The 26,915-nt window shown below is 34.9% G+C and overlaps 4 protein-coding genes across 9 annotated transcripts; 2 read left to right on the forward strand and 2 right to left on the reverse strand.

Annotated features, from left to right (window-relative positions):
- Positions 1–72: 72 nt before the first annotated feature.
- On the forward strand, positions 73–25,873 carry LOC106666131 (zinc finger protein 782-like). Of its 5 annotated transcripts, none has more exons than XM_014393061.2 (10): positions 73–155; positions 3,183–3,264; positions 24,101–24,184; positions 24,252–24,373; positions 24,574–24,689; positions 24,749–24,916; positions 24,973–25,124; positions 25,271–25,428; positions 25,482–25,721; positions 25,779–25,873. In XM_014393061.2, exons 3-10 carry the CDS (start codon positions 24,112–24,114, stop codon positions 25,851–25,853), a joined length of 1,104 nt encoding a protein of 367 aa, XP_014248547.1. In that variant the 5' UTR covers positions 73–155; positions 3,183–3,264; positions 24,101–24,111; the 3' UTR covers positions 25,854–25,873. The 5 variants fall into 5 exon arrangements, with proteins under 5 accessions (XP_014248547.1, XP_014248549.1, XP_014248550.1 ...); XM_014393063.2 differs by lacking the exon at positions 73–155 and adding an exon at positions 1,942–1,958; XM_014393064.2 differs by lacking the exons at positions 73–155; positions 3,183–3,264 and adding exons at positions 3,391–3,541; positions 23,534–23,637.
- On the forward strand, positions 3,593–6,081 carry LOC106666130 (general transcription and DNA repair factor IIH helicase subunit XPD). The gene has a single exon (XM_014393058.2). The coding sequence runs from the start codon at positions 3,722–3,724 to the stop codon at positions 5,990–5,992; it is 2,271 nt and encodes a 756-aa protein (XP_014248544.1). The 5' UTR covers positions 3,593–3,721; the 3' UTR covers positions 5,993–6,081.
- LOC106666133 (mitochondrial amidoxime reducing component 2-like) lies at positions 7,217–14,359 on the reverse strand. 2 transcript variants are annotated; one of them, XM_014393066.2, is made up of 8 exons: positions 14,254–14,359; positions 8,571–8,831; positions 8,335–8,508; positions 8,199–8,277; positions 8,021–8,131; positions 7,740–7,954; positions 7,533–7,607; positions 7,217–7,476 (listed from the first exon to the last, which is right to left on the reverse strand). In XM_014393066.2, the coding sequence occupies exons 2-8, from the start codon at positions 8,819–8,821 to the stop codon at positions 7,350–7,352; spliced, it is 1,032 nt and encodes a 343-aa protein (XP_014248552.1). In that variant the 5' UTR covers positions 8,822–8,831; positions 14,254–14,359; the 3' UTR covers positions 7,217–7,349. The 2 variants fall into 2 exon arrangements, with proteins under 2 accessions (XP_014248552.1, XP_014248553.1); XM_014393067.2 differs by lacking the exon at positions 14,254–14,359 and adding an exon at positions 8,939–9,032.
- On the reverse strand, positions 19,283–23,602 carry LOC106666132 (mitochondrial amidoxime reducing component 2-like). The gene is made up of 8 exons (XM_014393065.1): positions 23,525–23,602; positions 20,871–21,124; positions 20,645–20,818; positions 20,511–20,589; positions 20,348–20,458; positions 20,077–20,291; positions 19,941–20,015; positions 19,283–19,486 (listed from the first exon to the last, which is right to left on the reverse strand). The coding sequence occupies exons 2-8, from the start codon at positions 21,119–21,121 to the stop codon at positions 19,351–19,353; spliced, it is 1,041 nt and encodes a 346-aa protein (XP_014248551.1). The 5' UTR covers positions 21,122–21,124; positions 23,525–23,602; the 3' UTR covers positions 19,283–19,350.
- Positions 25,874–26,915: the final 1,042 nt, after the last annotated feature.

Consider the following 26,915-nt stretch of genomic DNA (forward strand, 5'->3'; position numbering starts at 1 on the left):
TTTAAATTGCTTGCCGCAGTTGTATTAGAAACTATAAAATTCAATTTGTCTTGTTTCCCTTGCGATACATAGAACATAGGGTCTGCAAAGGAGATAGACATCGATATTCGGTTCCTTACGAGGCGAGATAATTTCGACAAACCCTAGTTCAGCAGGTTTGTATAAAGTTATTAATTAATGGGCAATTTGCCTATTTTGTTCTATCCTAATTGCGACACATTTAAATATAAATAGTTTTATGTAAATATAAAGGGCAAATTTTAATTCACATAGGTATCATCGATTCTGATCATTTGTTCTTAAGTGGTATCAGGGTGGAGGCCAATGATTCTGGTTATGACTTTTCGAAAAATTTATTTATGGACATATTTAGGCTGATAGCCTAATTTACATAGATAAACTATAAAATTACACATAAAATAATTAAAATATTAGAAAATATAAAACATATATACGTACATAATATTACATAAAATATATACAGGGAGCAAATTAATTTACAATGTCACACCAGACTGCATCTCACGATCTCCGAATAATCATTAACTAACAGTCACTAAACACCACACATTAATTTACAATATTATTAAATTTTTTTAATATTTTAAATTATTTTTTATTTAGTTTTTAATTATTTTTTTAAATATGTAATGCTAGCATTAAATAAATGTAAATTTGGTATATTTATTGTTTGCTAGAATATTATTAATGGGAGAGTGGAACTAGTAGTTAGTGGACGGTAAGGGAATTTAATAATGGTAAATTACAAGTTTTGTATTTAGGGACACTGAATCTTATATAGGAAAGTAGTGCAGGACTGTAGATCAAGAGCGTATGCAGGATCCTTGTTGAGGGAAGGTATGAACAACATTTAGAACAATTTCTCTGTCCTACACTTTTTAATAGAAAATATTCAAAATGAAATATAATAATAGACCAAACAATTTTTTTTCTTGAAATATAATACTAAGCCAGTCTTAATGAAAATGAAACAATTATGTGTTTCTTGGGAACTTTTAAGTATTTTTCGATAAATGGTTACACAATGTTATTTACAAAACCGTCCATATATAACAAACTAAACTACAATCATAATCGGGTTCAGATTATTTGGAAAAACTCCCAATGTCTTACATACAATAAAAGAAAAGAAAAAATTACATAAGGTGTACGTTTTGCAAGTTAAGGTCGTTACATATGAAGAGAGCATTAGTTGACATGGATTTATTGAAAATTTGTTGACAACTGCTGGCTCGATTTCTCCATTCTTGTCAGAAACCAATCTCCTTGTGTTCCTGTTTCAACACTCAAAAGGCAGTCTGATCAACCTGGATTCCGTAATCGTCGATCCTGTCCATGTTTTAACTCATCTCAAGGTGCTGAAGGATCTCTCAATTGTGCTCATAAAACAAGGCTGAGCTATTGAGATGAGTAAAGGTTTTTTTTTTTTTTATTGATGGGAAGAAGGAGAACCGTCTTTAATAACTTATACCATTTCCAACTTTTTTGACTTGCACTTCATTGTTAATCTTCTTTTCCTTACATTTAGAGTTCATCCTCAGATTGAAGCTCCCTCAACTCATAAAAATCATTGAACTTTGTGATTTTTTCTTCTAACTCCATAAATGAAAACTTGAGCATCAGATACGGACGCAGAAATAAACGAGAGAAAACTGGAGTGTTATCCTCAGCGAATCTGCTCTCCAAGGAAAATAAAAATGAGTTGAGATAAGGGTAAAGAATAGCGCCAATCCAATACTCTTCATTGGTGACAGTAGGAGGATTAGAGGCGATATTTTTGGTGTTCTACCATCTAGGTTGGCTGAAAGTCAACCATGAAGTTTTCAGCTTTATATATTTGTTACTAAAGTGTAAATTTCTTTCATTGTAGCAGGACTTTCTTTCCTATGGTGTTTTATAAGAGACAGAATTTTTTGGATATGGTGCGAGCATTAAAGGTGACTACCTACTGTAGTTCTTTTTATCCTGTTTATTTGTTTGTACAGTTTTAGGGAGTAAGGGCCATGGAGAATTTTGAAATGTTAATCAATTAGAAGAAAATGATATGTTTTATGAACCCATATTGCTCAGGAATAATGACTCTAGAGACAAGATGATAAATCTTGTCATAAATAATTGTCGCAAATAATTTAAATAATGGACACTTAGTGGTTATAGGTTTATAATTTACCAAATATACCATTTTTAAATCTAGGTTTACCAACAATTGTTTTCAAGACTTCTAGAATACAACCTAAACTTAACGATTTATTGAATATAATTTATAACCACATATAACGAATATTATATGCACTTGATTAACTAGATTAACTACACAACACTTGGGCACACATCCAGGGGGGAAGTAGGTTTAATATGACATTGTCTCTTAAAAATATCAATTTATTTTTAAAATGAAATGCTTAAACATTTCTGATTTAATTCCAATACTAAATAATATTCTCATTGCACTATTAACAGTTTAAATGCAATTTGTTTTTAGTCTTTTTCTTCTTTGTTGTTGTCCTCAGTTTTTTTCTTTTTATCGATCGTTTAATTCTTCTTATTTAAGGCCTTTTATTGAAGGTCATTAAAGAAATTTTCTACGCATGATATTTCAGCATCCTATGCCATTTTAAAGTAGTTTACTTTTTTTGTTATTATAATAAAAAACCATAACTAGATAACCAAAACCGTAAAATAATAACTAAAGAAATAAACTACTTGAAAATGACACATGCTGGCGAAATGCTGTAGATTGAAAATTTCTTTTAACCAACAAAAATTAATCTATCAATAAATCAGTTTAGCTAAAATACAGATCAATTTTTAATCACTCAAGTATCATTGATTATAGTTATTTAATTTTATGTGGTGTCAGGGTTGTGGTCAATGATTCTAGACATGATTGTCTGAGGAACTGTTTGAACATTTGTGATTTAACATCAGAACTAAATAATATTTTAATTTTAACACTTTTAACATTTTAAAAATAATGAATTTTATTTAAAATACAGATCACTGTACATACAATCACTACAGATTCACTCAGGTGTCATTGATTCTGGTCATTTGTTGTTGGGTGATATCAGGGTTGTGGCCAATGATTCTGATTAAGACTATTTGAGAAATTTATTTGTTTACATATATGTAATTAAAATACATTTAATATTTTTGTTTAGTTTGAAGATGATGGGTTCATCTACTTCGAAGGCCTGTTGTAGGAGGAATGTTGGACATGAGGCATTCTGACTTCCTAAAAGAGTAAGTAATTAAATTGTATTATTATTATTTTTTTAGAAACATAATAATGAAAAATTTCTCCTTTGAAATTATTTTATTTTTTAAATTAAATTACAACTATTAGTTTTATCGATTAAGCCTTTTTATCGATATAGTTGTTATTGCTCTGGTTAGGTCATTTTTGGATCTGATTCTTCTGTTTATATTTTTTTTTCTACTATATCTAATAACCGATTTGTGATACGGCATCCTGTTGGATTAATTAAGAATTCCTCTCACCTATATTTTAAATGTAAAGGTAAGTTAAGTAACACTTTTAACGTTATTATTTATTATTATATTGTTAACATTTAAACGGTTACATATTAGAAAGGTTATGCCTGTACCGCATGGTTTGTTGCCGTTTAGGAGATATGATATTAAATTATTCTTAATAGGGCTGTAAATTAGTTACAGTTAGTTTAATTAATTAATAAACATGAAGTTGCTCGTTGACGGGCTCCCGGTGTACTTCCCGTACGAGTACATTTACCCGGAACAATTCGCGTACATGTCCGAGCTGAAAAAGGCTCTCGACGCGAAGGGCCATTGTCTTCTCGAGATGCCTTCGGGTACTGGCAAGACGACAACGCTTTTGTCGCTCATAGTCGCGTACATGGTCGAGTACCCGCACGACTTGGCAAAATTGGTCTACTGTTCACGGACGATACCGGAGATCGAAAAAGTGATCGAGGAGCTTCGAAAATTGTTCGCCTACTACGAGCAGAACGGGAAAACTCTTTCATTCCTGGGCGTCGTGCTCAGTTCGAGGAAGAACCTCTGCATCCACCCCCAGGTCAGTAAAGAGAGAGAAGGGAAGATCGTGGATGGAAGGTGCCACAGTCTGACGGCGTCTTACGTTCGGGAGCGTCACGCAGCCGACAGCAACGTACCGGTCTGCTCTTATTACGAACGATTCGACGAATCCGGAAGAGAGTTCACCCTGGCACCGGGCGTTTACAGCTTAGACGATCTCAAAGAGTACGGAAAGAGGTTCAACTACTGCCCTTACTTCCTGACTAGAGAAGCCGTCAAATATGCCAACATCGTCGTGTACAGCTATCACTACCTTCTCGATCCCAAAATCGCCGAGGCCGTCTCCAAAGAGTTCACATCTTCTTCCGTCGTCGTCTTCGATGAAGCGCACAATATAGACAACGTTTGCATAGATTCGATGAGTGTCAAGGTCAATCGAAAGCTCATAGACAGGAGTTCGGTGAACATTCAGACACTTGAAAGCACGATAAGCAAGCTTAAAATGACAAACACGAATAAACTACAAGAAGAATATATGAAATTGGTCAAGGGTTTGAAGGAAGCACACCGGGCCAGAGAGACAGATGTCATCTTGATGAACCCCGTCCTGCCTGATCAGATTTTAAACGAGGCCATACCTGGGAATATAAGGACTGCAGATCATTTTGTAAGATTTCTCAAACGGTTTTTGGAATATATTAAAACCCGCTTGAGGGTCCAGCATGTCGTACATGAATCTCCAGCAGCTTTCTTGAAAGACGTTTCCTCAAAAGTTTGTATAGAAAGAAAACCGCTTCGCTTCTGTGCTGAAAGGCTTGCTTCTCTCTTAAGAACTCTAGAAATAGCAGATCAGACTGATTTCTCACCACTTGTACTTATCACACATCTCGCAACTCTTGTTGCTACTTATACCAAAGGATTTACTATTATAATCGAACCATTCGAGGACAATAAACCTACCGTTTCAAATCCAATACTGCACTTCAGTTGCCTCGATGCTTCAATTGCTGTCAAACCAATTTTTGAACGTTTTCAAACAGTAGTTATCACATCTGGTACATTGTCTCCTTTAGATATGTACCCTAAAATTTTAGACTTTCACCCAGTTGTTCTTTCGTCTTTTACGATGACTTTAACAAGGCCTTGTTTGTTGCCGATGATAGTTGCAAAGGGGAGCGATCAAGTGGCCATGACCTCTAGGTATGAATCAAGAGAAGATGTAGCCGTGGTGAGAAATTATGGTCAGTTACTCGTTGAAGTTTGTACAGTCGTGCCTGATGGAGTTGTCTGTTTTTTTACTTCTTATCTTTACCTTGAATCAGTCGTAGCTAGCTGGTATGACCAAGGCATCATAGACAATTTACTCAGAAAAAAGCTATTGTTTATTGAGACGCAAGATTCAGCGGAAACAAGCCTGGCGTTATTTAATTATATTAAAGCTTGCGAAAGTGGAAGAGGTGCTGTGTTACTCTCAGTTGCGAGAGGAAAGGTCTCTGAAGGTGTTGATTTTGACCACCATTTAGGAAGGGCCGTGCTCATGTTCGGTATACCGTACGTTTATACACAGTCGAGGATTTTGAGAGCGAGGCTCGATTACCTGAGGGATCAGTTCCAGATACGAGAGAATGATTTTCTCACGTTTGACGCAATGAGACATGCTGCCCAATGTGTAGGGCGGGCCATCAGAGGCAAAACTGACTACGGTATTATGATATTTGCGGATAAACGTTTTGGAAGAATTGATAAAAGGAGCAAATTGCCAAAGTGGATACAGGAGCACCTTAACGATTCCTACACGAATCTTTCAACTGAAGAGGCTATCCAGATTTGCAAAAAATGGCTGCGTCAAATGGCTCAGCCTTTTAGCCGGGAAGATCAACTTGGCACGGCATTATTAACCTTAGAACAGCTTGAAGCTAAAAAAGACATTCAAGAATCTGTAACCCAAAGATAAAAAGTTTGTAATTCACTTTGTACATAGCTTGAATTTTATAATACATAATTCTTGTATTTTTGTATATATGTATGTTTTGTTATATCGATAATTAAAATATTATATATATATTGAATTTCTTCTTATTTTTTGAAAGAGGATACCTTTTAATAGGAATTAATTGTTATGCTGGTCTAGAACCATCCAGTTGTCTTTGGGAATATGAAACTGTCTTAGCTGAAGTACTAACCCCATGACTGAAATGGCAAGAAGCTGAAATGCATCTGATAGACCAAAACAGCAAGGATAAGCAGACCAAATTGAAAATCGTCATCTAGGTTGTCTAAATAAAATATAATTGGACATAAAATAATAAATCTCCCACACTTTTTGTTTACCCAGGTCAATGGAAAATAATGCTCGGTGCAAAACACTTGTCTGGTTTATTTTGAGAGAGACATTTCAACAATATGTTAATAGGCTTTGATGCTTCAGTGCGGCTTATAGGCACTAAGTACCAGTCGAGTTATCAGTTAACTAGGCACTTTTGCCAAGTGAGACACCGGTGTGGCCTAGCCTAAACCTTCCAAATCAACATGCTCTTGCTTGCTTTATAACTTACAATTGTTGTAATGTCATTATTCCATGAGTAGAGCCGACTGTTCAGCTCTTTAAATTGATGCTACTGCCATCTTACAGTTCTTAGCCTCAACCAGGGGTTTATTGGGAAGATTCCTCTTCCTTTTCTTCAAGATCAAAGTTTTTCATTCTGCTACGTACACCTCATCCACAGGTACAGGCCATCTGCAATCATTGCAGCTCAGCCTTCGGAATGAACCTGGATCTAGTCTTGCTGTTATCAGCAGTTTGGCCTATCCAGCAGTTTAAATTAATAGCACTACAACTGTGGTTATTATGAACATACTCTGATCACTCATCAGTGTTTTGCTCACTGGTGTCAAACACCTTATGTTCTCTAGCTTGTCTGCCTTTTGGTTTTCCGAATTTCCTCTGTTTACTGATCTAGGGCAAGTCCTATCATTTTTTTCCTTCAGAATACTCCAAATCTTTTGAATAAACTCGAGTGTTGTAGTATTAATCCAGTAGTCTTCAATAGTATATGATGTTTTCTGTCAGTTTTGTTGTACTGCTGAGATTGTTTATGTGATAAGTTGTGAATTGTAGTAGCAGAACAGAAACTGTCCATCTAAGAAACTCGGTTAGGAAATAACAATAAAGCTATAATTTTAAACTTTTTTTAAAATATAGATTTAATCTTTATTTACATTAGGAGACATTTTCTACTATATTTACTAATTTGTATAAAAAGTTTATTGTAAAAAAATAATAATAATTAAAAATCCTAACAAATAACAATTCAGTCTGATAAGTACACAGAGTCGCCAACAGCAATGTTACCGGCTTTGTAAAGGCTTGCGTATACACCCATAAAAGGCGTCGTTCCCACAACTTTTTTTTGTTTTTCCTCTGTTGCCACCCTGTAACTAAATTGACAAAAAGTATACTTTTTTTTAAGGGTGATTATTATTTAAATACTTACGTTTTTAATGTTTTTATTGGTTCCAAGTTTTTATCTTTAATCTTTGTTTCTGGGTTGATTGTTGTAAAGCTACACCTAGAACATTAGAATTTAATTAAGATTAAATGTCTTTTACAATTTGTATTGCTAAAACACACACACATACAAACACATCTATTTTTTTGAAATCGTATTTCAGTTAAATATTAAGTGGAATTTTAGCCAAACCTTGTACATGGGCAGAACACTCTGAAAACAGCATTTTCTCCTATTTTCAACCATTTCCATTTGTCCTCATCAAATGCCTCAGGCCCAGAAATGTGTATGTTAGGTCGAAAGTTCTTGTGAGAGACCAAAGTTGAGCCGGGTGGAAGCTTAGAGTTGATATCCACAACCGAAGATTCGTTTATGATAAGGAAACTGCTCAGGTCAGAGTACGTCCCCTAAAGATTTGAAAACATCAATTATGCTAATAGACACATTAAATGATTTAAATTTAAAATAATTACTGAATATTCATTTTCAATGTTGAACAAATCAGTTCTCTCCTTGTGGAACTTTTTAACATTCCTCCTGGTCAATATCGAATCAGGCCAGTAGCCGATTCTCAACGGTTTCTCCTTAAAAGGGATAAAAATAAAGTTAATGTTTAATATTAATTAGTTGGTAGATTTTGTTTTTACTGACAACTCCGAGCAATTTTGTGATCCATTTTGACGCTTCATCCCCACAGTCAACGGTTGGTATTTCCTCGTCATTCCACATTCTGAAATATTTCAAAGTAGAATGCTCCCATTTTAAAATCAGGGGTAAGTTTAATTACTTCACTTCTTCATTTTTGAATTCTGTAGGAACTTTGATTTTCAACGGCTCTATCCCTTCGCAGCTGAACTCAACCATATCAGGCGACACAGAGTTGATGGTAATGCCGATGAGATTGTGGTACGTCCTTCCTGTGATGAATTGATTCGTGTCTTCTCTGAATGCCACAAATCCCCTGGAAATATTTAAAATAAATAATATATTTTGAATATAAATACAAAAGTGTCACAGCTTCACCTGTCACGCAAAGACAGGAAGCCATCGTTTCTGATCTCCCTCAGCCCTTTTTCTGTGGTTTCAGCTTCGGACAAAAGCTTGTATCTTGAACTCTTCATCGGATAAATGTAGAGGTTGGAAATTGTGCCAATTCTTTTCCAATCCCCTTTTGGGCGTTCGACAAGCCTCGACTTTACCCATTTGTACACTACTAACGCGCTAATGGAAGTTGAGACCAGAACTGTCAGCGCCAGTGATATGTTGTCAGTCATGTGTAATTATCTGAAACATGTAATATGATTTGTCTTTTAAACGATTGTACGCTCACTGATTTTTCCCCTCAAAATTTTACTGAAATTTGTAAACAACTAGTGTTCCCATTGATTTACCTTTTGATAAACTCAACAGACTATGTTCTGGGAAATAAATTATAAAAATAATGAAAAAGTCAATTAAAGAAAAAAGAAATATGTAATATAAAAAGGACTAATTTCATCACAAATGAACAGCTGTTGTAATAGTTTTAATTTTTTTTAATCAATAAAATTTATTGTTAATTATTGTTTAGGTAAATTCAAAAAGCTTTATTACTGAGGTAAAGCTTCTTTATTTATGAGGTGCCTTCCACTCACCTTATGAGCATCATCAGCCTTTGTTAAAACAAAATAGAATAGAAATAACACAAAAACGAACTGTTCTGTTTAACAAAGGCTGATGTATGGCATCTTCCATAAATAAAACACTAAAGACTTAAAGAATAATTTATAATGAGCTTCCATTGCAAAGAAGTGCAAACTTGAAAAGAAATAGTAAAAATTATCGTACTACATCTACATGTACCTATTGTATAAACAATTTTGATAATTATATACTATATTTGGAAATAACAATATAATATATAGTAATTATATTGAATGTAAAGTTGGTTACTGCCCAACAGTAGTTGTTCAAACAAGACTTAACAAAAATTAATTATTTGTTTGTTGCTAAGTATGTAAAAAAACTTAAGCTATTTCGTTTTGTTTGACCTTTCCAAAGTATTAAATAAATTTACTATCTTATACTTATATCACTTATTACTGATACTTGTTACTAAGAAGTCACACCCCACCTTCATTATTTATATTAAATAGATTTTCCTCTATAATAATTAATTTTGATTATTAAAAATGTCAGCTATGTCATTTGTGACACTGGTGTAGTTAAATAAAAATTGGAAAATACACCACTTGTGCAGGAGACGACGTATAAAATTAACGTTAATTTGCATTGTAAACAACTTTTTTCAATGTTATTCCGATCAAATTATTGCTTGAATGAACCAGCGAAAAAATGAAAGTGTAGACGCACTGAACTCAGTAATCCTTTTGTTTGTATTCCAGTTTTTTTTTTTTTTTTCTGTTTCTAAACATATATTATCATTGTAGGGTTTATCTGTATTTATTGACCGCAATAGCAGATCTGAACGATCTAACCTACATTTTTAGACAAATATCCCGCGTCCCAATTGTGGTAAAAAAAGGTAATTCGAATTTCTGGGCCGCCTTTACTCGCTCGTTTTTGGGAGGCCATTGGAAAAGCGGCCAAGCAACAGCGAGAAAAGACGAACAGGAACTTAAAAATCAGATAAAATTGTCCAATATGTGCTTAATTTAATATTACGTTATCGTACTGCGAAAAATGATATTTTTTGTCATAAAACAACAAACAAAACCAATGAAATATAATTCACAACTGTAATAAATTTACATTAAGTAGCTATTTGAAATGTATATAACATGAATGTCATGAACATGAGGAGTCATCACATACTAGTGATGCTCAAATATTCTTACTGCCCGTTTTTGTAACTAAAACAAGAATTCTCGTGGCCAATTCCTTTTTCTTCGATGTGTGTTATTAAAGAATGGAGGATGCAAGTTGGGTAACTAACAACTAAAGGTGGTAATTTAAGGTATCAGGTTTTTGCCATATCATGGATGAAAGGAATGTTGAGGTCGTGTGGATGGTGAGATTGAATTTGTAAAAAGGAGCATCGTCTATTTTTCGGAGTATCATGCATTGTTTAAGGCTCAAACACACAGAACGCGTTACTACGCGACGTTCGGCGTTACTGTAACGTCGCGTTACGGCGATACAGTTGTATTGCATTGCATTGCATCATCCCGGCCACACAATTGGCGTTATCACTCAGCGCTACCTTTCGGAACGCGACGTTAACTTTTCGGGTTGTACAAAATTACAAAAGTAACGCGCGTTACCGGCGTTATTGGTGACTCTTTTTTCTCGAAAACATGGGTGACGATACAGAGAAACTCATTGAACAAGTGAGAAAGTACCAAAGTAGCAGTAGATCGTGCAGTTCTTCAAAATTTTGTTTTGACATTCGAAAATAATCAAAAAAGCGATCTTCATGAGAGCGCAGCTCCCTGCACAGACGGTGGTATTCACCCAGGTCTTCCCCTCCTTCTATTTACTGGGTGAACCCAATACCGCCTCCTCCTATCACTTTCAATTAAAGCAAGAAGAACCAAAGCTTCCTCCTCCTCAGAACTACTCATGATTGCTGTACAAACTCAACCACAGTACTGGATCGCCCGCCCAGATAACGCTGCGTGTGTGATATAGCCAATATCGCCGAACGCCGCGTTACGGGGCGTTCCAGTAGCGTCGCGTAGCAACGCGTTCTGTGTGTTTGAGCCTTTTAGGGATGAATTTGTATTCTACTATTGGAGCGTTCAGTTTAAACACAAAGTTCAAGTCTGTAAGTCCAGAATATTATTTCGTTAGTCAATGATAATGTAGACCGCCGGTCAAGTGGTCTGGTTAGGCCAGTCTTTTTTTGACTAATCTAGGGCATCCATATCAGTTGCCTGGGCAGAAATAGTTCAATGTAACATACAATATCGTTATTTGTTTAATGGAACACCACTTTGCGATGGAACATCATTACATATTATTAGAATGCGCCGGTTACGACCATTTCAATGGTGATATTTTTTAAAAGAACAGTTTGTTCTCGTGGTTTTTCTATTGTTTTGTTTAAATAAGGCGGAGATGCTCACAAGAAACCAAAAGCGTTTTTGAATTTACCTAAACAAAAATTATATAAAGTATCGTCGAAGGGAAGAACGATGTTGAACATGCAGAGTTAGGTAGCGTGATTAGACGAAGTGTAAAAGTTAAATACTTTCTTTTGGTCTCATTTATTTATAACAGACTTCCAGCAAGTTGAATTTTCTTGTGGGAGATGTTAGGATTAGAATTGGAGGAAAAGATGCAAATATAACGTATATATTGGGAAGATGAGAGGTCGTAGAATACAACCTTGGGAGACACCAGCGGTAACCGTGAAGATAGGAGAGAGTGCTTGACCCTGGCAAACCCCAAAATATCTGTTGGAAAAATTCGATTTGAAGATGAGATAGTAATTAGGTGTTTGGAAGGGTGCCCTCGTGCTTAAAATCTTTAAAGTAGATTGTTAAGTTTATCGAGACTAGTTTAAAAACAAAATTCTATCTTTTAACAACTAATGTAAGTACTTTACATAGGCTACAATAATATATGGTTACATTATTACCATCCAGGGTGATAATAATTCGTACCTTACCTTGAAAAGTAAAAGACGAACTTTAAATAGGTGGTGGATATAAAACTGGTAAAAAATAAAATAAGACAAACACATGAAAAAACATACGGCGTCATGTTTTTGCGCGTGTGCGAAACTAGTGATAGCATGCCTTTGGAGGCCGCTTTCACTAAATGGGGCCCCATATAGATCCGGAAGGTCTGTCAGTTACTCCTGGGCAGTTGAATTTATGGGATCATACATGTTCCGACCGGTTTGTCAATTCAAACGACCAACCTGTCAGTTCAAATAACCGACGGCCGAATTGAATTCCTAACCTCCTCCTTCATCCTTCAGTTAGGGTGATGCACCCAAATGGGACATGGACAGTCGTTGAAGGCCGATTCCATTTGCCACTAACACACTGGCGTATAGGCGTGAGATTTCCTCCTGTGATTTGTGGGATGATGAATGTGTAATTTTATAATCAATTTAACTCCGGTTGGTCCGTCAGATGCGTACTGGCTTCCACCATTTTCAATGTGTGTCAGGTTGTAAGCTGGGTGAGATACTGACACAAACCCATCTCTGAAGATACAAAATGATGAAACGTTTTGAAAATGATTTTGGTGTTTTAGTGATTTTTTTTTTAATGTTTGCTGTTGTTAAAAATACAAATGTAGTTACTTATAATCCGTAAAGTTACCATGAGGGTTTTTTTTTTTTTTTTTTTTTTATATAACTTTCCTTTAAGGAAAGCTAACTTATGGCCTTACGTTAATCATATTAGCCAATGATTGTAATTATGGATAATTTTATTTAAGAAAAAACGTTCTCTTATTTTTATGTCTGTTATATTATGATTTTATTGCGGTAAATGTATTTAATTAAGGGTTCAATTATATCAGATCTGTGGGAGTAACATAGGAGATTGGACACTGTGATGGGAAGAGGTATGCCGGCCATAATCAGCGATCTGTAAAATACCATGAGGGTTCCTGGCACGCGATAGCCCCATACCAAAAATGTTTAAAAATAAAATAAAAATACTTCTGGTTGTCAGAATTATGTGCTCCTAGTGTTTACATGTTCAGGAAGAATTGCATTTTTTTATATAATCGAAAACAAAAAATTGATTTTTATGTCCGTTCATGTGCTCTTCTTAAAGCGTGTATATTTGTAATCATCGTTTTACTTGGGGAGATAATAATTACATAGAAAGCTAGACCTGTTTTTAATTAAAGGTAAAGAAAATAATGAGAGAGGGGGTTAGAAATAGATTATTAATACAGGCGCGGCCTGAAAAAAAGTACCTACAGGTACGAACGTAACCCTCCATTCCACATCCCTATCTAGATCGTGTTTGTATATTATAAATAAAATTTTGAATTTGAAAACGAATAAGCTTATTTTTATAATAATTTTTGACGGTTTTATTTATGATAGAAACTAATGTTTATTTTCAGTTTTCGCATGGTCTTCATCAATATTTTTGGTTTTTTAATCAGAAAATCGCCGGATAAACAAAATCACTGGCGTTATACGAACGGAAAATTATTCTTTTGTATAGGCCAGCTTGTTTACTAAGATTATAGATTCAGTGACTAGAATAATCTGGATTATCAGATAATAAATTGTTTTGAGTCGATAATTTTTCCATTTAGTTACAATGCATGCACGTTATTTATTTTTACGTCAATTACTTGTTTCTTAATTACACATTTTTACTCGCTCAGAGCAGACATGTGACAATGAATTTTATTGTTTTATTATTTCGTTAACGTTTCTTGCTTTTCACTCTGACGCTTTAATGATTTCAACTTTAAATTACTTAACAAATAAAGAGTAAATAACTTTAAAATTAAATTGGAATTATTATTTAAAAAAAAAAAAGTTTAAAACGATGTTACGGTTGGGAAGAAGCCGTTACCATGTGGTTCAATGAGGTATTTAAGGCACCACTTGTAAGTCTTTAAGATAAGATAAAGCACAAACGACTTACTTAAAAAAATATTACTTATAAAATTATATTACTAAAATAATATACTAAATTATATTACTTATAAAAATTGAAAACGATTTCTATTTCGTTTAAAATATAGCCTTTAAATCTATTAGTACAATCATGGGACTCACGGATCACGTGAAGATGTCGCTTCAATGGCCGGGGGTCTCCTACTGCCGTAATAGCAGCCTAACTATTGACTAGACGGGTTTGGCAATCTTTGTGCCGCCTGCGCCGGTACCAACTCCCCGGGCTTTGCTTTTAATTTTACGTTGAGGTACGCCTTTCAAGGCTTCCTCTTGAGCTTTGATAAATTTTTCTTTTTTTATTGTGTGTTTTATATTATTGTTTTTAACCCCCTGAGCGTGTAGATAATACGGTCGAAAATCAAATGAGTCTCCCTATTATATATATGTACAAAACCTGGCTTTGTCCAGGGGGATAATAAAAAGTGTTATTTAACACATTATTTTGAGTATACATACTGCTATTGCTAGATAGGAGCATAAATATAAAATTAAATGAACACAATTGAATGTTTCGTATCAATGTTTGTTTTCATATTAGATATTCACATATGCTATATTATTATTATTATTTTTAATAATTTGTAAATAAGTCAAGAATGAGGTAATTTAGAAAGACACCTTTTTCATTTTTTCCCCAATATTTCGACCTTTATTCGGGTCATCTTCAGGGACTGGGTAAATTACAGAACATGTTGACTGGAAAAAATAGACTTAAAGATGTGAATATAAATTTTGAACCAAGTATTTCATACTCACATAAAGTGTGGTGGTATTCTTGTGGTGTCATATTGGTATTGTGGGGAAGTGTGAAATGTGAATTTGTAAAACACCAAAAACCAATCCCACAGCAAAAAAAAAAAAAGAATACCACACAATTTTGATTTCGACAGAATAAAAATACTAAATACGGAACAAAACCAATACAAACCAACTTTCTAGAAATGGTTTACATTAACAGAGACTCACACAGCATAAATTACAGAACAGATATATGCAAACTCAGCCGTAGCCACAGCCAACATCCTAAAGCAAATCAACTATTAAATCTTAATTTTATTTTTCTCTTTCTTTCATTATCGTCCTTAATAATTAACTTCCTTTCCAATATTGAATGCCGAATCACAAATCCAAACCAGAAAATTCCCATTCTCGACTTTCTTTGAGTTAAATGAAACTGCCAATGATAAAATAAAATAAAAAATTACCAGATTTGCACTGTCCCCCACTTTTCACAATCATATAAACAGCAGAATACAAATTCACATTTCACAACAATTTCACACAAAACCAATATGACCCCACAAGAATAGCACCACAGTTTATGTAAGAATGTGTGGTGTTTAGTAACCGTTAGTTAATGATTATTTGGAGATCATGAGATGCGGTCTGGTGTGACGTAGGGTTTATAAAAGCATTTTCTTTATCGTGCCATCGTTTCGATCTTGACTGAGGTCTTCTTCAGGGCCTGGGATTTATAAACATTGTTTAAATTATACAAATACATGTAGGATGTGAAAAACGGAAATATATACAATGCTAGAAATTTTAGACTCAATCAAAGTATTTGTACTCACTCAATGAGTTTGTTTTCTGTGTAGGTGCTTCATTATTGGGTGTCGTGTTGAGAGTGGCACCGAAGATGACCCGAATAAGGTCGAAACGTCGGGAAAAAAATAAAAAAGATGCTTTGTTAAACTACTCATTCTTGACCACGACTTCAACAAATTATGAAACAACGGTCATTAAGAAACACGGATTCTTATTAATTTTTAAGGGCGTTTTAACGGCTCATGTTTTTTCATGCCCTAACATTTAAACCTACTATCAAAATTAGCTACATCCCTTCTGAGTGCTATAAAGCTCTGACCCCAAACATTCACTCATAAACTATCCTATTGCCATCCAAAGCTTAAATTTACCCTCTTAAAATACTTAATTTGGAAGGCCAAATGGATGCAAAAAATCCATTTTAAATTATAACATTTATTCTTGTGCTATATTATTTTTGTTTTGAATTACATTGTATTGAATTGTAATTAAACAAATGTGTTAATTTCATTGCAATGCTCTTGGATATACAATGTTTTTAGTCATTCCATTTAGCATGTATACAGACAACAGATCCCCTTGTTTTTACGTTCCATTATTCAAATTATTGTTTTTATCAAATTACACATTTTTAAGTAAATACTGATTTAATAGTGGCAAGTTGCAATAATTTTTAACTGATGAACTATTATTAGAAAGTTTAATATTTACATTTTTTTATGAAATAGAGAAATATTTCGAGTAGTCCTTCCTCAAGAAGTGTTTCATGTGGAATCATCCAATCAGCCTTTTTTCCCCTGCAGAGGACCTTACGTATGAACGGGGCTTGTTGTTACACTCGCATACCGAACAAAGGTAATTGCAATTTTGTCTCCAGGGTTGATCACTTCTGTTCTTAATTTAAAAAATAAGCTAGTCTTATTTATACAGAAAAGGTTGATGTAATGTAGATCATGAAGTGTTGGTAGTACAGGTGGAATCTTGGTGAGGATACGTTGACCATCTGTCTCTTTCCTTCGACCTGAGCTTCTCCAAAAATGTCTCAGCGATGCCACTGATATATTCAGCACTGAATCTGTTTAAATCCATGGGGATTTCGAGTTCCTGCGCTCTTTCCAACCAGTCCCTATCCCAACAAGTCTTTAACCTCATACTTTCATTAGTAATCAAATTAACCAGTTATAAATAATGTGGCTGTGGTCTTGCGAGAAGGACTCCAGGAAGATGCCTGGACATGACGTCGATTCTGATAGTCTGAATCTATGAAGATAAGCCAAGCACCCTCCACGTTCCGATATGACTTGCGTGGAAGTTGTCAGGTAGAGGGAATTTCATTCCATATTCAACCGATGGAAAGAACAACTTTGGGCTCCTTTTGTAGTTCGTTGTCATGTTTCATTCCATTCCTTGATTGCATTTTCTTTTAACATCGCCTTAAAACCTTAACCTTTATGCTTTGACATTGATATTTTCATTTTAGTCTAAATATGCTTAGGCGTGCATAATTTTAGCCAAAAATCCACGAAATTTTCGTTATTTTTTCGGTTTTTGCCTATAAATCGTACACAACTAATCTTATCGAAAACTTTATTATATCAAAATGAAAGATCATTACGAGAATCACCATTGAGGTAATCAAATACCGTGTGTTTGTTAATTTGCTGTTTTTTTTGTTTTGTTTTTTCACCTCGGTTTTCTTGATTACTCTGAGAACTTGTAAAAGTGATGATCGGAACACCAGAAAGTTTAATATACGATTCCCTTTCTGAAAGTGTACTAAGTGTGTGTTTATATTTAGAAGAAATTTGGGGGGCCAAGATAGGGTGACTTGCTCGAGCGGGTACAAGTGAGGTATGTTGAATTACTTTTCCACCTGGCAAAAAAACACCCTAAGCATTTAAAAAATATTAAATTGGTTGTTGGTTTTGCTGTGTTTTCTTGGGTCTTGGTTTTAATGAAGTCGGTTGCTAATGTTTAAGGGTAAGACTAGGAGTTCATTGTTAAGTCTGTTTTTTCTTATGTGTAGGGAGGGTATTTCTGCTTTAATCGAAGTTTTTTTATATTTTTTATTAGCAGTCGTTGCAGTGAATGCATTTATTTTTAATTTAAGTTGGGCTTAAGTCGGGGTTAAATCGTGAGTTATTTTTGTTAAACCAAATGTTAGCAATAGTGTCGTATAATTTGTTAATTTTATGTGCATACCATTTAAGTAACATAGCCTGACTTGCTGTGTTAGAGTTGATGCTGGGTTTGGTCTGCTAGTCGGTGTCCTCATGCTGAAATCATTGGCCCCAATGCCAGTTCAGCATGAGTTCACCGTCTCGCAGACCCACATCCACCATCAACTCTCTCTGTTACCAGTAAAAGGTTTGATGCCTTTTTTTAAAATTAAACGTTCATATAAGAGAATGAAGCAGATTCCTTCGTAAACGTATTTAGAGATTATGCACTCATATGAATATTTGCAAGTAGAAATAGTAAACATACTAGAGTTCAGGAGGTTCTTTATTTACGATTTAAAATGATGTAAATACCAATGTCAACCCTGCAATAATAGGAAATCGGCATGTTGTAGATGTTTCTAAATTTAATGTCATTCTACATACATCTAAACCAAAATCTCTGGGAAAAAGATTATTTAAATCTGAAAGAATTTATGTACGAATTCCCGGGGTATAAAATACATTCTTACAGGGGCCTTGAGTTGGCATGGAGCATACCCGTACAGAAGATTTAATCAACGGAGAATCACAAAAGACTCAGAATTAAATATTTAAATATATAATGAGTACCTTCATATGAAATTTGAGCTAGTAATGCAGGCGTAATGGGCAATTTAAAAAAACAAAAAACCCGGCAATTATTACCTACTTGGAAGAGTTGTGGACTTCGCAAACACGTTTGCTGCAGAGCACATAGTTTATGGGCTCAATGAGCGGAGAATTATGTTCTACAACTTCTATGGATATTTCTGCTTGGATGAGCTATGATGCTTGGATTTATTCCAAGTGCTTTAACCAATACGCCTTCCTGGGGTCTTTGCTGCATAATCTCTGACCTTGTTGCTTCGTAGGGCTTTGGTCTTATGCAGAATGTAGCTATGTGTTTGAGTCTTTTGTCAAGATTACTTATACGTTTGTACTTTAATTCTTTGGAGAAAATTAAGGCAATAGGCCTTAACCAAATCAATGTAAATTGCATCGATCTGCAAGCAACCAGTTTCAAGAGAATAATATATTGATCTACTACCTATCGAGATCAGTACAATAAGATTGCTTTGGAACAAAAGCAAACTGAGGTGGACCTTTTTCAGTTAATTTAGGTTATGAAAAGCAAACTGAGGTGGACCTTTTTCAATTAATTTAGGTTATGCAGAAAGTGTAGTTATCGGCCTATAATCTTTGATATTTCATTCATCACCGGTTTTATGTACATGAATTACATTAGAGTTTATCCAAAATTGAGGGGAATGCCCATCCATCCTCAATCTAAGATTCGTTTGAAGTTTTGATTCCACCTCATTGATCTTTGAGATAATCTTATTTCTTGCGGTTTACCGGATGTGCACAAAAATTTGACAATATCAATGCTGATAATTTATTTTTCAGGCGTCAATTTAAAATTAGTAAAAATACATTTTATAATTAACTATTAAACGAATTTTTCGGAGATGTACACTGAATCGCCAACGGCAACGACCCCTTCTTCGTAAAGCCCTAAATGGACGCCCATAAATGGTGCCGAACCTTCGATTCTCCTCTGCCTTTCTTCAGTAGCCAGTCTAAACCTACAATCAAAAGATGTATTATTTCTTTATAATATATAAATATTACTAGGAAGAGGGGGTTTGGTATTCCCCAAAGCACTGCTTCCTTTCGGTGCCTGTGGTTAAAGTTGGATGCAGCTTTCCTCTAAACGTTACTTTCGCACCTCACGCTCTCACTCACTCACTCACTTACCCTCCTAACACTTTCTCTTACTTATTCATTCCTTCATACTCTTTTTCATTCTACAAGTTTACAACCGATTGGCTCACAGATGCCACTTTGTACTCGACACAACTCTAGCTTCTCTACAACCATCACGCTTAATCGATACTCGCGGCAACGAGTGTAGCACTTCATATAGTTGTTGGCTACACAACACTTGGCCAATCTTAGTGTCACCCCCCACCCCACCAATGGCTTACTGTACTTAATACATAAATAAGCTGTGAAAATATATACATAGTGTCAACATACGTCTTCAGTGTTTTTAATGGCTCCATGTTACTGTCTTTGGACATCGTTTCCGGATCTATTGTGACGAAACTACATCTAAAACACATAAACATAACGTTTTTGTGCGCCATTATAAATTGTTATTTTATCATGGCACCTTGGACACGGAGAAAACACCCTGAAAACTGCTTTCTCCCCTATTTTCAGCCATTTCCACTCGTCCTCCGCGAATGCTCTAGGCCCAGAAATGTGGATGTTTGGTCGGAAGTTCATATGAGAGACCTGAGTCGAGCCGGGAGTAAGCCGAGAGTTGATATCTTTTACAGAAGATTCGTTGATCAGAAGATAGCTGCTTATGTCAGAATAAGATCCCTTGAATTTTAAAAGTATTAGATTAAGAAGGACGACAATTTTTAATTAAATATTACTGTATATTCATTTTTCATGTTGTAATATTCTGCTTTCTCCTTGTGGAAGTTCTTCACCTCTCTTCTGCCTGATATCGACTTCGACCAGTATCCCATTCTCACGGGCGATTCCTTAAAATTACGTTCAGATGGTTATAAAATTTATATCGATACGTCAACTCACCACACCAAGCACGTCTGTGATCCACTTTGAAGCTTCGTCGCCGCAGTCTGCAGTCGGTATCCTCTCCCCGAACCACATCCTGAAACGTTGGCGGAAACATGAGATTCAGTGTTATCCATCATATCCGGGATTACTTCAACTCCTCATTGTTGAATCCTGATGGCACTCTGACCCTCAACGGTTCCTTCCCTTTGAAGGCGAATTCTACAGAGTCCGATGACACGGATGTCACAGTGATGCCGAGAAAATTCGGGAACGTTCTTCCTGACACGAAGTCTGCCGTGTCGGCTCGGAACGCGACGAATATCCTGTATTCATACTCATTATTTGCCTGTAAGAATGAAATTAGTTTATTTGAACCTGTCACTTAAAACGAGCAAGTCGTCGTTTCGGATTTCCTTTAGGCCTTTTCCCGTCGTGACGGCTACAGGCAAAGACTGGTATCTCGAACTCTTCAAAGGGTAGATGTAGAGGTTTGAAACTGTACCGATTTCCTTCCAGTACCCTTTCGGCACTTGTCTCATCTTTTTGGTCAAGGTCAACAAAATTAACAAAGCGCTTACGGTTGTGAAGGTGAGAAGGGATAGCGCTAATAAGTCGCAACTGCTCATTATCTGGAATGAATTGATTGTCTACTTAAAACAAAACCAAATAAGTACTTAAAAGTACAGAAAAAACTTGAAAGTTATTAATTTTCTGAATATAAAAAGTCTGAATCTGCTTAAAGTGAGATCAATTTATTTTGCTAATTTGCACATTTTTTTTGTATAAGCTTGCCTCTGACATTTAACGTAGGAATGATTAGGGCCATTTAACAACGATATCGTTAACATTTATATCTAACCATAATAGCAAAGCATTTTCGTAATAAGTACACCAAAACAGGCTACTTGTAAAATTAGTGATGGAGTTTTGTTTAATGATTTTTGAAAAAACAAGCAGACAGTCCAAAAAAAGAAATAGAGGGCTTTCATCAAGTTGTAAAACTATTTCCAAAATGCAAACAAAATTGGTCAATCCTTTCGAAAATAATGACATGTATTAACTACGCTTACGAAACGAGTGGTCAAACTCTCTCTTTTCAATTTCAGGCTCTCAACTTTCGCTTTTTATTTTTGTATGCATGAATAAACATCAAATGTTCTTATTCTTTTAATCATCACAAAGTATCTAGTAGCTTCGAACCGATGAGCTTATTGTAAACAAATGGGTCGTTGTAAAAACACACACACACACTTCCATCACTAAACTCGATCATCGAAAATTGGTGGTTGTAATTAATGTAAGATTTTTTAAAACTTAGTTAATGTAACTCTCCTCATTCACTCAAACATGCCCACCTCACCTACTCAATCTCTGACTCTCACTTCTCCACTCTCNTCTCTCTCTCTCTCTCTCTCTCTCTCTCTCTCTCTCTCTCCTATCACACACACTTTCACTTCCACTCACTCACATTCTCTCTTTCCCCCTCTCTCAGACACTCCCTCTATCTTACCTACTCCCACTCTCTCTCAGTCCCTCACTCCCTCTCTCTTATTCATTCCCTCTCATTCCTCCATTCACTCTCTCTCACTGACTCACTTTCGCTCTCACATGCACTCGCTCACTTTCTCTCCATCCCCCTCCCTCACTCGTTCATTCACTCTCTCATTCACCCACCAACCTCACTTTCCTCACTCAACTCACCTCACTTAATAACCCACTTCATCCTCATCTCATTCACTAAACCCACCTCACCGTGTTCATCCCATTCACTTGCTAACTAACCTCATGCACTCACCCAACTCATACACTTTTTCTTTCATTCATTAAACATATATGTACATAATAATGGCAAATTTATTCCCTACAGAAATATTTTTTGTTGTTTATCTTGTCATTTGTTTCTAAAGTGGTTAAGCCTTTGTGAGTGGGTCTTTACTCTAAGTTCTTGGTAGTCTTCTCTCAATAATCTTGGTTCTTGTCAGTTTCAATCTGTCGCAGGCACTTAGTCAAATCCGTAATTTGCTCAAATACCCAGTCATTTATTCAAATTTCAAATTACTGATGGTATGACTAGACCCTTTATTAAGTGCCTCGACATTTCAACAAGAGGCACTTAATCAAGTTTCATTGTGGAGTTAGGCAGTTAGTCAAAAATGAAATATACTGAAAAAATGCATAGCACAATCTTAATAATAGAAAATCCATTTACAATCACTATCTAGAGTTGATTGTAAATCAATCGACTCAGTTTGTCTACACATGTAGAACTTGTGAGATGTAATGGGTTTTACTATAACCCCTTTGTTAGGAACATGCTTCTTAGTGTTGCAAATCTCACAATTACTAGTGAATATATTTCAAGACATGGAATGTTAAATTTTTGTTTCACTGCGAAATGCATTTTGTCTCTGCCTCTACGGCCAGTTTATCCAAGGCAATTTATCAAACATTTCATACGACACCGAATAAGTATAGCGTCAGATTCAAGTTTAGGCTTAATAATCAGATTCAATTTCCTACCTGCCTCTATCAGATCGTATGTGCGTAACGGAAATGACTGAATCTGGGATTTTGATGTATTGATTGTCTTGTCATTCTGAAGCTCTCGAATTTTCCCATTTAAGACATCTTCAGTCTAAGGCTTTTAACGTGATTGTAAAATGTCTCATAATAGTTAAGATATCCCACTGATTTGTTGAAAATAGCCCATTTTAAAGAAAGTTAAAATGTTTCATCATCAGTTCTGGTAGCAGGGTTGCAAAACTCAATGGAAAAGATTATAAATCAATTAAAAGTATTTTTCGTCATTTGAACATTAGGCTATTTATGTTGCATCATTCGTCTTATTCTTCAAAACAAAACAAAAATGAAGCACTCACTAAAAATCTAATAAATTTTCCTCCACTTGGTTCCTCCAAAGTAAAACAACACCGTTACCTTAATAAATATTTCAGTAATATAATTATCTTAACATATCTTCAAGCTATTAAGTGTATACTTTTTTTTTAATATTCTGGAATCGGACTTACTTCTAACAGGTGATGGTGATGACAAGGGATGAATCGTTTTGTGCAAAAAGATTGGAAGAGGACAATCAGCAGGCTCAGATAGCCTTATATTAAGAGGGGATTATTTATCTATGGTAAATCTCGACCTTGTAACATATTAAAACAATAAATAAAATGATCAGAACTCTTCTATAAATGTTCAACCTTAATAAAAAAAATTGTGGAATCATTCAATCAATTGGACTTTATGGAACACTTTAATTTATTTTTTATGCCAACAAATCATAATTGGGACTTTAATCCCATAGCAGGCATTTTTATTTATATCTGCATTTCAACTATTTGACTAAATTGACTATTTGCATCTTATCAACCAGTTCGATTATAGAAAGTAGAATAATAGTCTGCCAAGTCAAATATAAGTTAATATTGATTTTAAACAAAAGTCTCGATCTGATTGAATTTTAATTTTAAGAGAAGTTCAGCTTAAGATATTTTTTTATGCTTGATTGATACAAAAACAAACAAAATGAATTTCTAATTTGTTTATTATATTAATGCAGACTATGCATTTTTTTTTTAATCTTTGTTTTATAGCTGAGATCGAAATGAGTTTGGAATCATCAGAAGAGGCAGATGCTAGGCCAGAAATTCCTCCTTCGCCTGACACCGGTCAAAAAGGTTCAATTTTAATTTTGTAACTGAAATTGAACACTTTTACTGTTAAATGTTATGGTTGAATTTTCAGAGGAACAGAAGAATGTAGAGAGTAAGAATCGTAAACATTTAACGTGTGATGTTAAAGGGTGCACAGCTTCATTCTCACGACCCTGGAGATTGGCGGCACACAAAGCTGTTCATTTAGGAGAGGTACGTCAATAATGCGCAGTAATTCAGTTCAAGTGTCATTTAATTATATCTATATTAAATATTATTATCTATATTAAAGCAAATAAAAAATCTTAAAATAAAAATTTGAACAATTTTGTATTATGCTTACTCAGTACAGAAAACAAATTTCTCACTTGTAGTCATGTTTATTATATAAGTTAATTATTTCTTTATATAAGAAACCATTCCCATGTGATGTTGCTGGTTGTGATAAAGCATACACATCGTCATATCACCTTAGGAGGCATAAACTTTCTACTCACAGCTCAAGTCCAGCCATTGAGAAAGTTTTCAAGTAAGCCTCTCACATTAAATTAACCAGGTATTCTTGATGATTTATTTAATTTTGACCAGGTGCGAGTTCGAAGGTTGTACGGCAATTTTCAAACAGAGGCAGAACGAAAGGCGTCACTATAGGCGAACTCATGAAAAAAAGATATGCTTGACATGCGGCAAATCTTTTGAGAAACAGTCAATGCTTCGATCTCATGCATTCTATCACACTGGAGAGCCTCCTTATAAGTAATGTCTTTTGACATGTATATAAATTTAATTTTAAAATAAATATTTTATTAAAGGTGTGAAATATGCAAAGCTGGATTTTTAACAAAGGGAAATCTAATTAGGCACAACCGAGGGCATAGGGAGCATATTTGCCCTGTGCACGGTTGCATACAAGTATTTGATACTTGGTCACACCTTCGTAAACATCTTGCTACACATCCACTACGTAAGAATTTCATTTAAAAAGAAATTATATATATATAATTTTTTACAATTTATTATAAATTTTATTATGCGGTCGACCACATCTCATGATTTCTGAATAATTATCGATTAACGGTCACTAATCACCACACATTATAAATTTTGTAGAATTTACCTGTTATTACTGTAAAAAGGCATACAGGCTAAAAGAATTCTTGAAAGCACATATAAAAAAGCATATGAATGCAAATGGAGGACCATTGAAGAGGCAGTGTACGCTGAAAAGATACACCTGTTCCATATGTTCTGCCTCCCTTCTCGGCAAGGTAATTTCTTTTTCTTTCATGTGTGTTTTGAAATTATTGAAGATTCTCTCTAGGCTTCCCTCAAGAGGCACATAAGTTTAATTCACGAAAAGTCGAAGAATGAAAAGACAGAAAAGGCGGACAACAAACCAAGAGCACCCCGGAAAGATAAAGGTGTACCAAAGAGATCAATGGCCACGGCGCTGAGCAGCGTTTTTCTCAATGCGGATCTAGAATTAAGGCTCTTGCATGGCGAACCAGTTGTCGATGATTTAGAAAGAGCCATATCTACTAACCAAATACAAGAATCTCAGGTAAAAAATTATTATTGTTTTTACGAATTACTTATTTAAAGAATTTCTTGTTTTCAGATGGTTCTTGTTGATGGATCAACATCTGAATCTGATGTTCCTATTGTTAAAGAGATTGAATTTAATAAACTCTAGTCGTAATATTTTATTATTAACTAGCAACTTTTTTCCAAATGTAATTTCCCTTTAAATTCTTAGGTAAAACCATAATTAATTTAGATACATTGAAGATGGCAAAATGTTAAAACTTATCTGGCATACCAACCAGCAAGGATAAGCAGAGCAAAATTATCGATAACAATCAAATTGATTTAAAATTGTGTCATAGAGGTGAGGAATGCTTTACAACCCCTTTAGTTGTTACAAGGATTCTCACTTAACTTTTTCTCTTTTTATTTCCAATTAAGAAAATGTATATTGGACGTATACACTCTAAACAAAACTCGGCTCCTTGGTTTGATGAGGATAAGCCAACCCATTGGCCAACCTTGGCTTATCCTCATCAAACCAAGGGGTTGAAGGCTATGATGAACTATGTCGTATTACTGGGAAATCCAATAAATTAAGACTCAAATTTTGTGAATCTTTCCCCGTCCGAAGAATAGTGGCAAAGGAATTTAATCAAATAAATGATTCTATTACAATTGTATAAAAAAAGGACTTTAATTAAAAGATAAAAAAAAGAACAACAACAAAAGAATAGCGGCTCTGCCGTGCTTCAGCACATTATTTTTAAATAAGAAATAAATCACCAAACGCATTCATTAATAAAAAATACAAAAAAATTAAAACAAAGGCTCACTGGCGTTGAAAAAAAGATATGATGCGAAGTCGACAAACTGTAGTCTGAGAAGACGATGAAATCAGTGAAGGCTCAATTCCGCAAATTTTCTTCAATTTAAGAATCTTCCGACCTCAAGAAACATCTAAGAGAGACTGCCGTGGTTCTCTCAAATCACGACGTGTTCGGCGCTTCAACCAATCAGATTGATATGACAATTGTTGATGCTCAATGCATTATAAGGCCAAGGGTTTCGGCCATGTGGAATTGCAGGCATCAACATCAACCCTTTGGATGATGTCACAAGTCTGAACCTTGACTAAGGCCAAACTCTTCATTTGCTCTGATTCGCCTCTTTTACACAGTATTATATTATTTTTTTGTTGGGTGAGAATTGTTTAGTGTATATGTCTTAT

Source organism: Cimex lectularius, unplaced genomic scaffold (genome assembly GCF_000648675.2).
Source record: "Cimex lectularius strain Harlan isolate CLEC.00 unplaced genomic scaffold, Clec_2.1 scaffold165, whole genome shotgun sequence".
NCBI lineage: Eukaryota > Metazoa > Arthropoda > Insecta > Hemiptera > Cimicidae > Cimex > Cimex lectularius.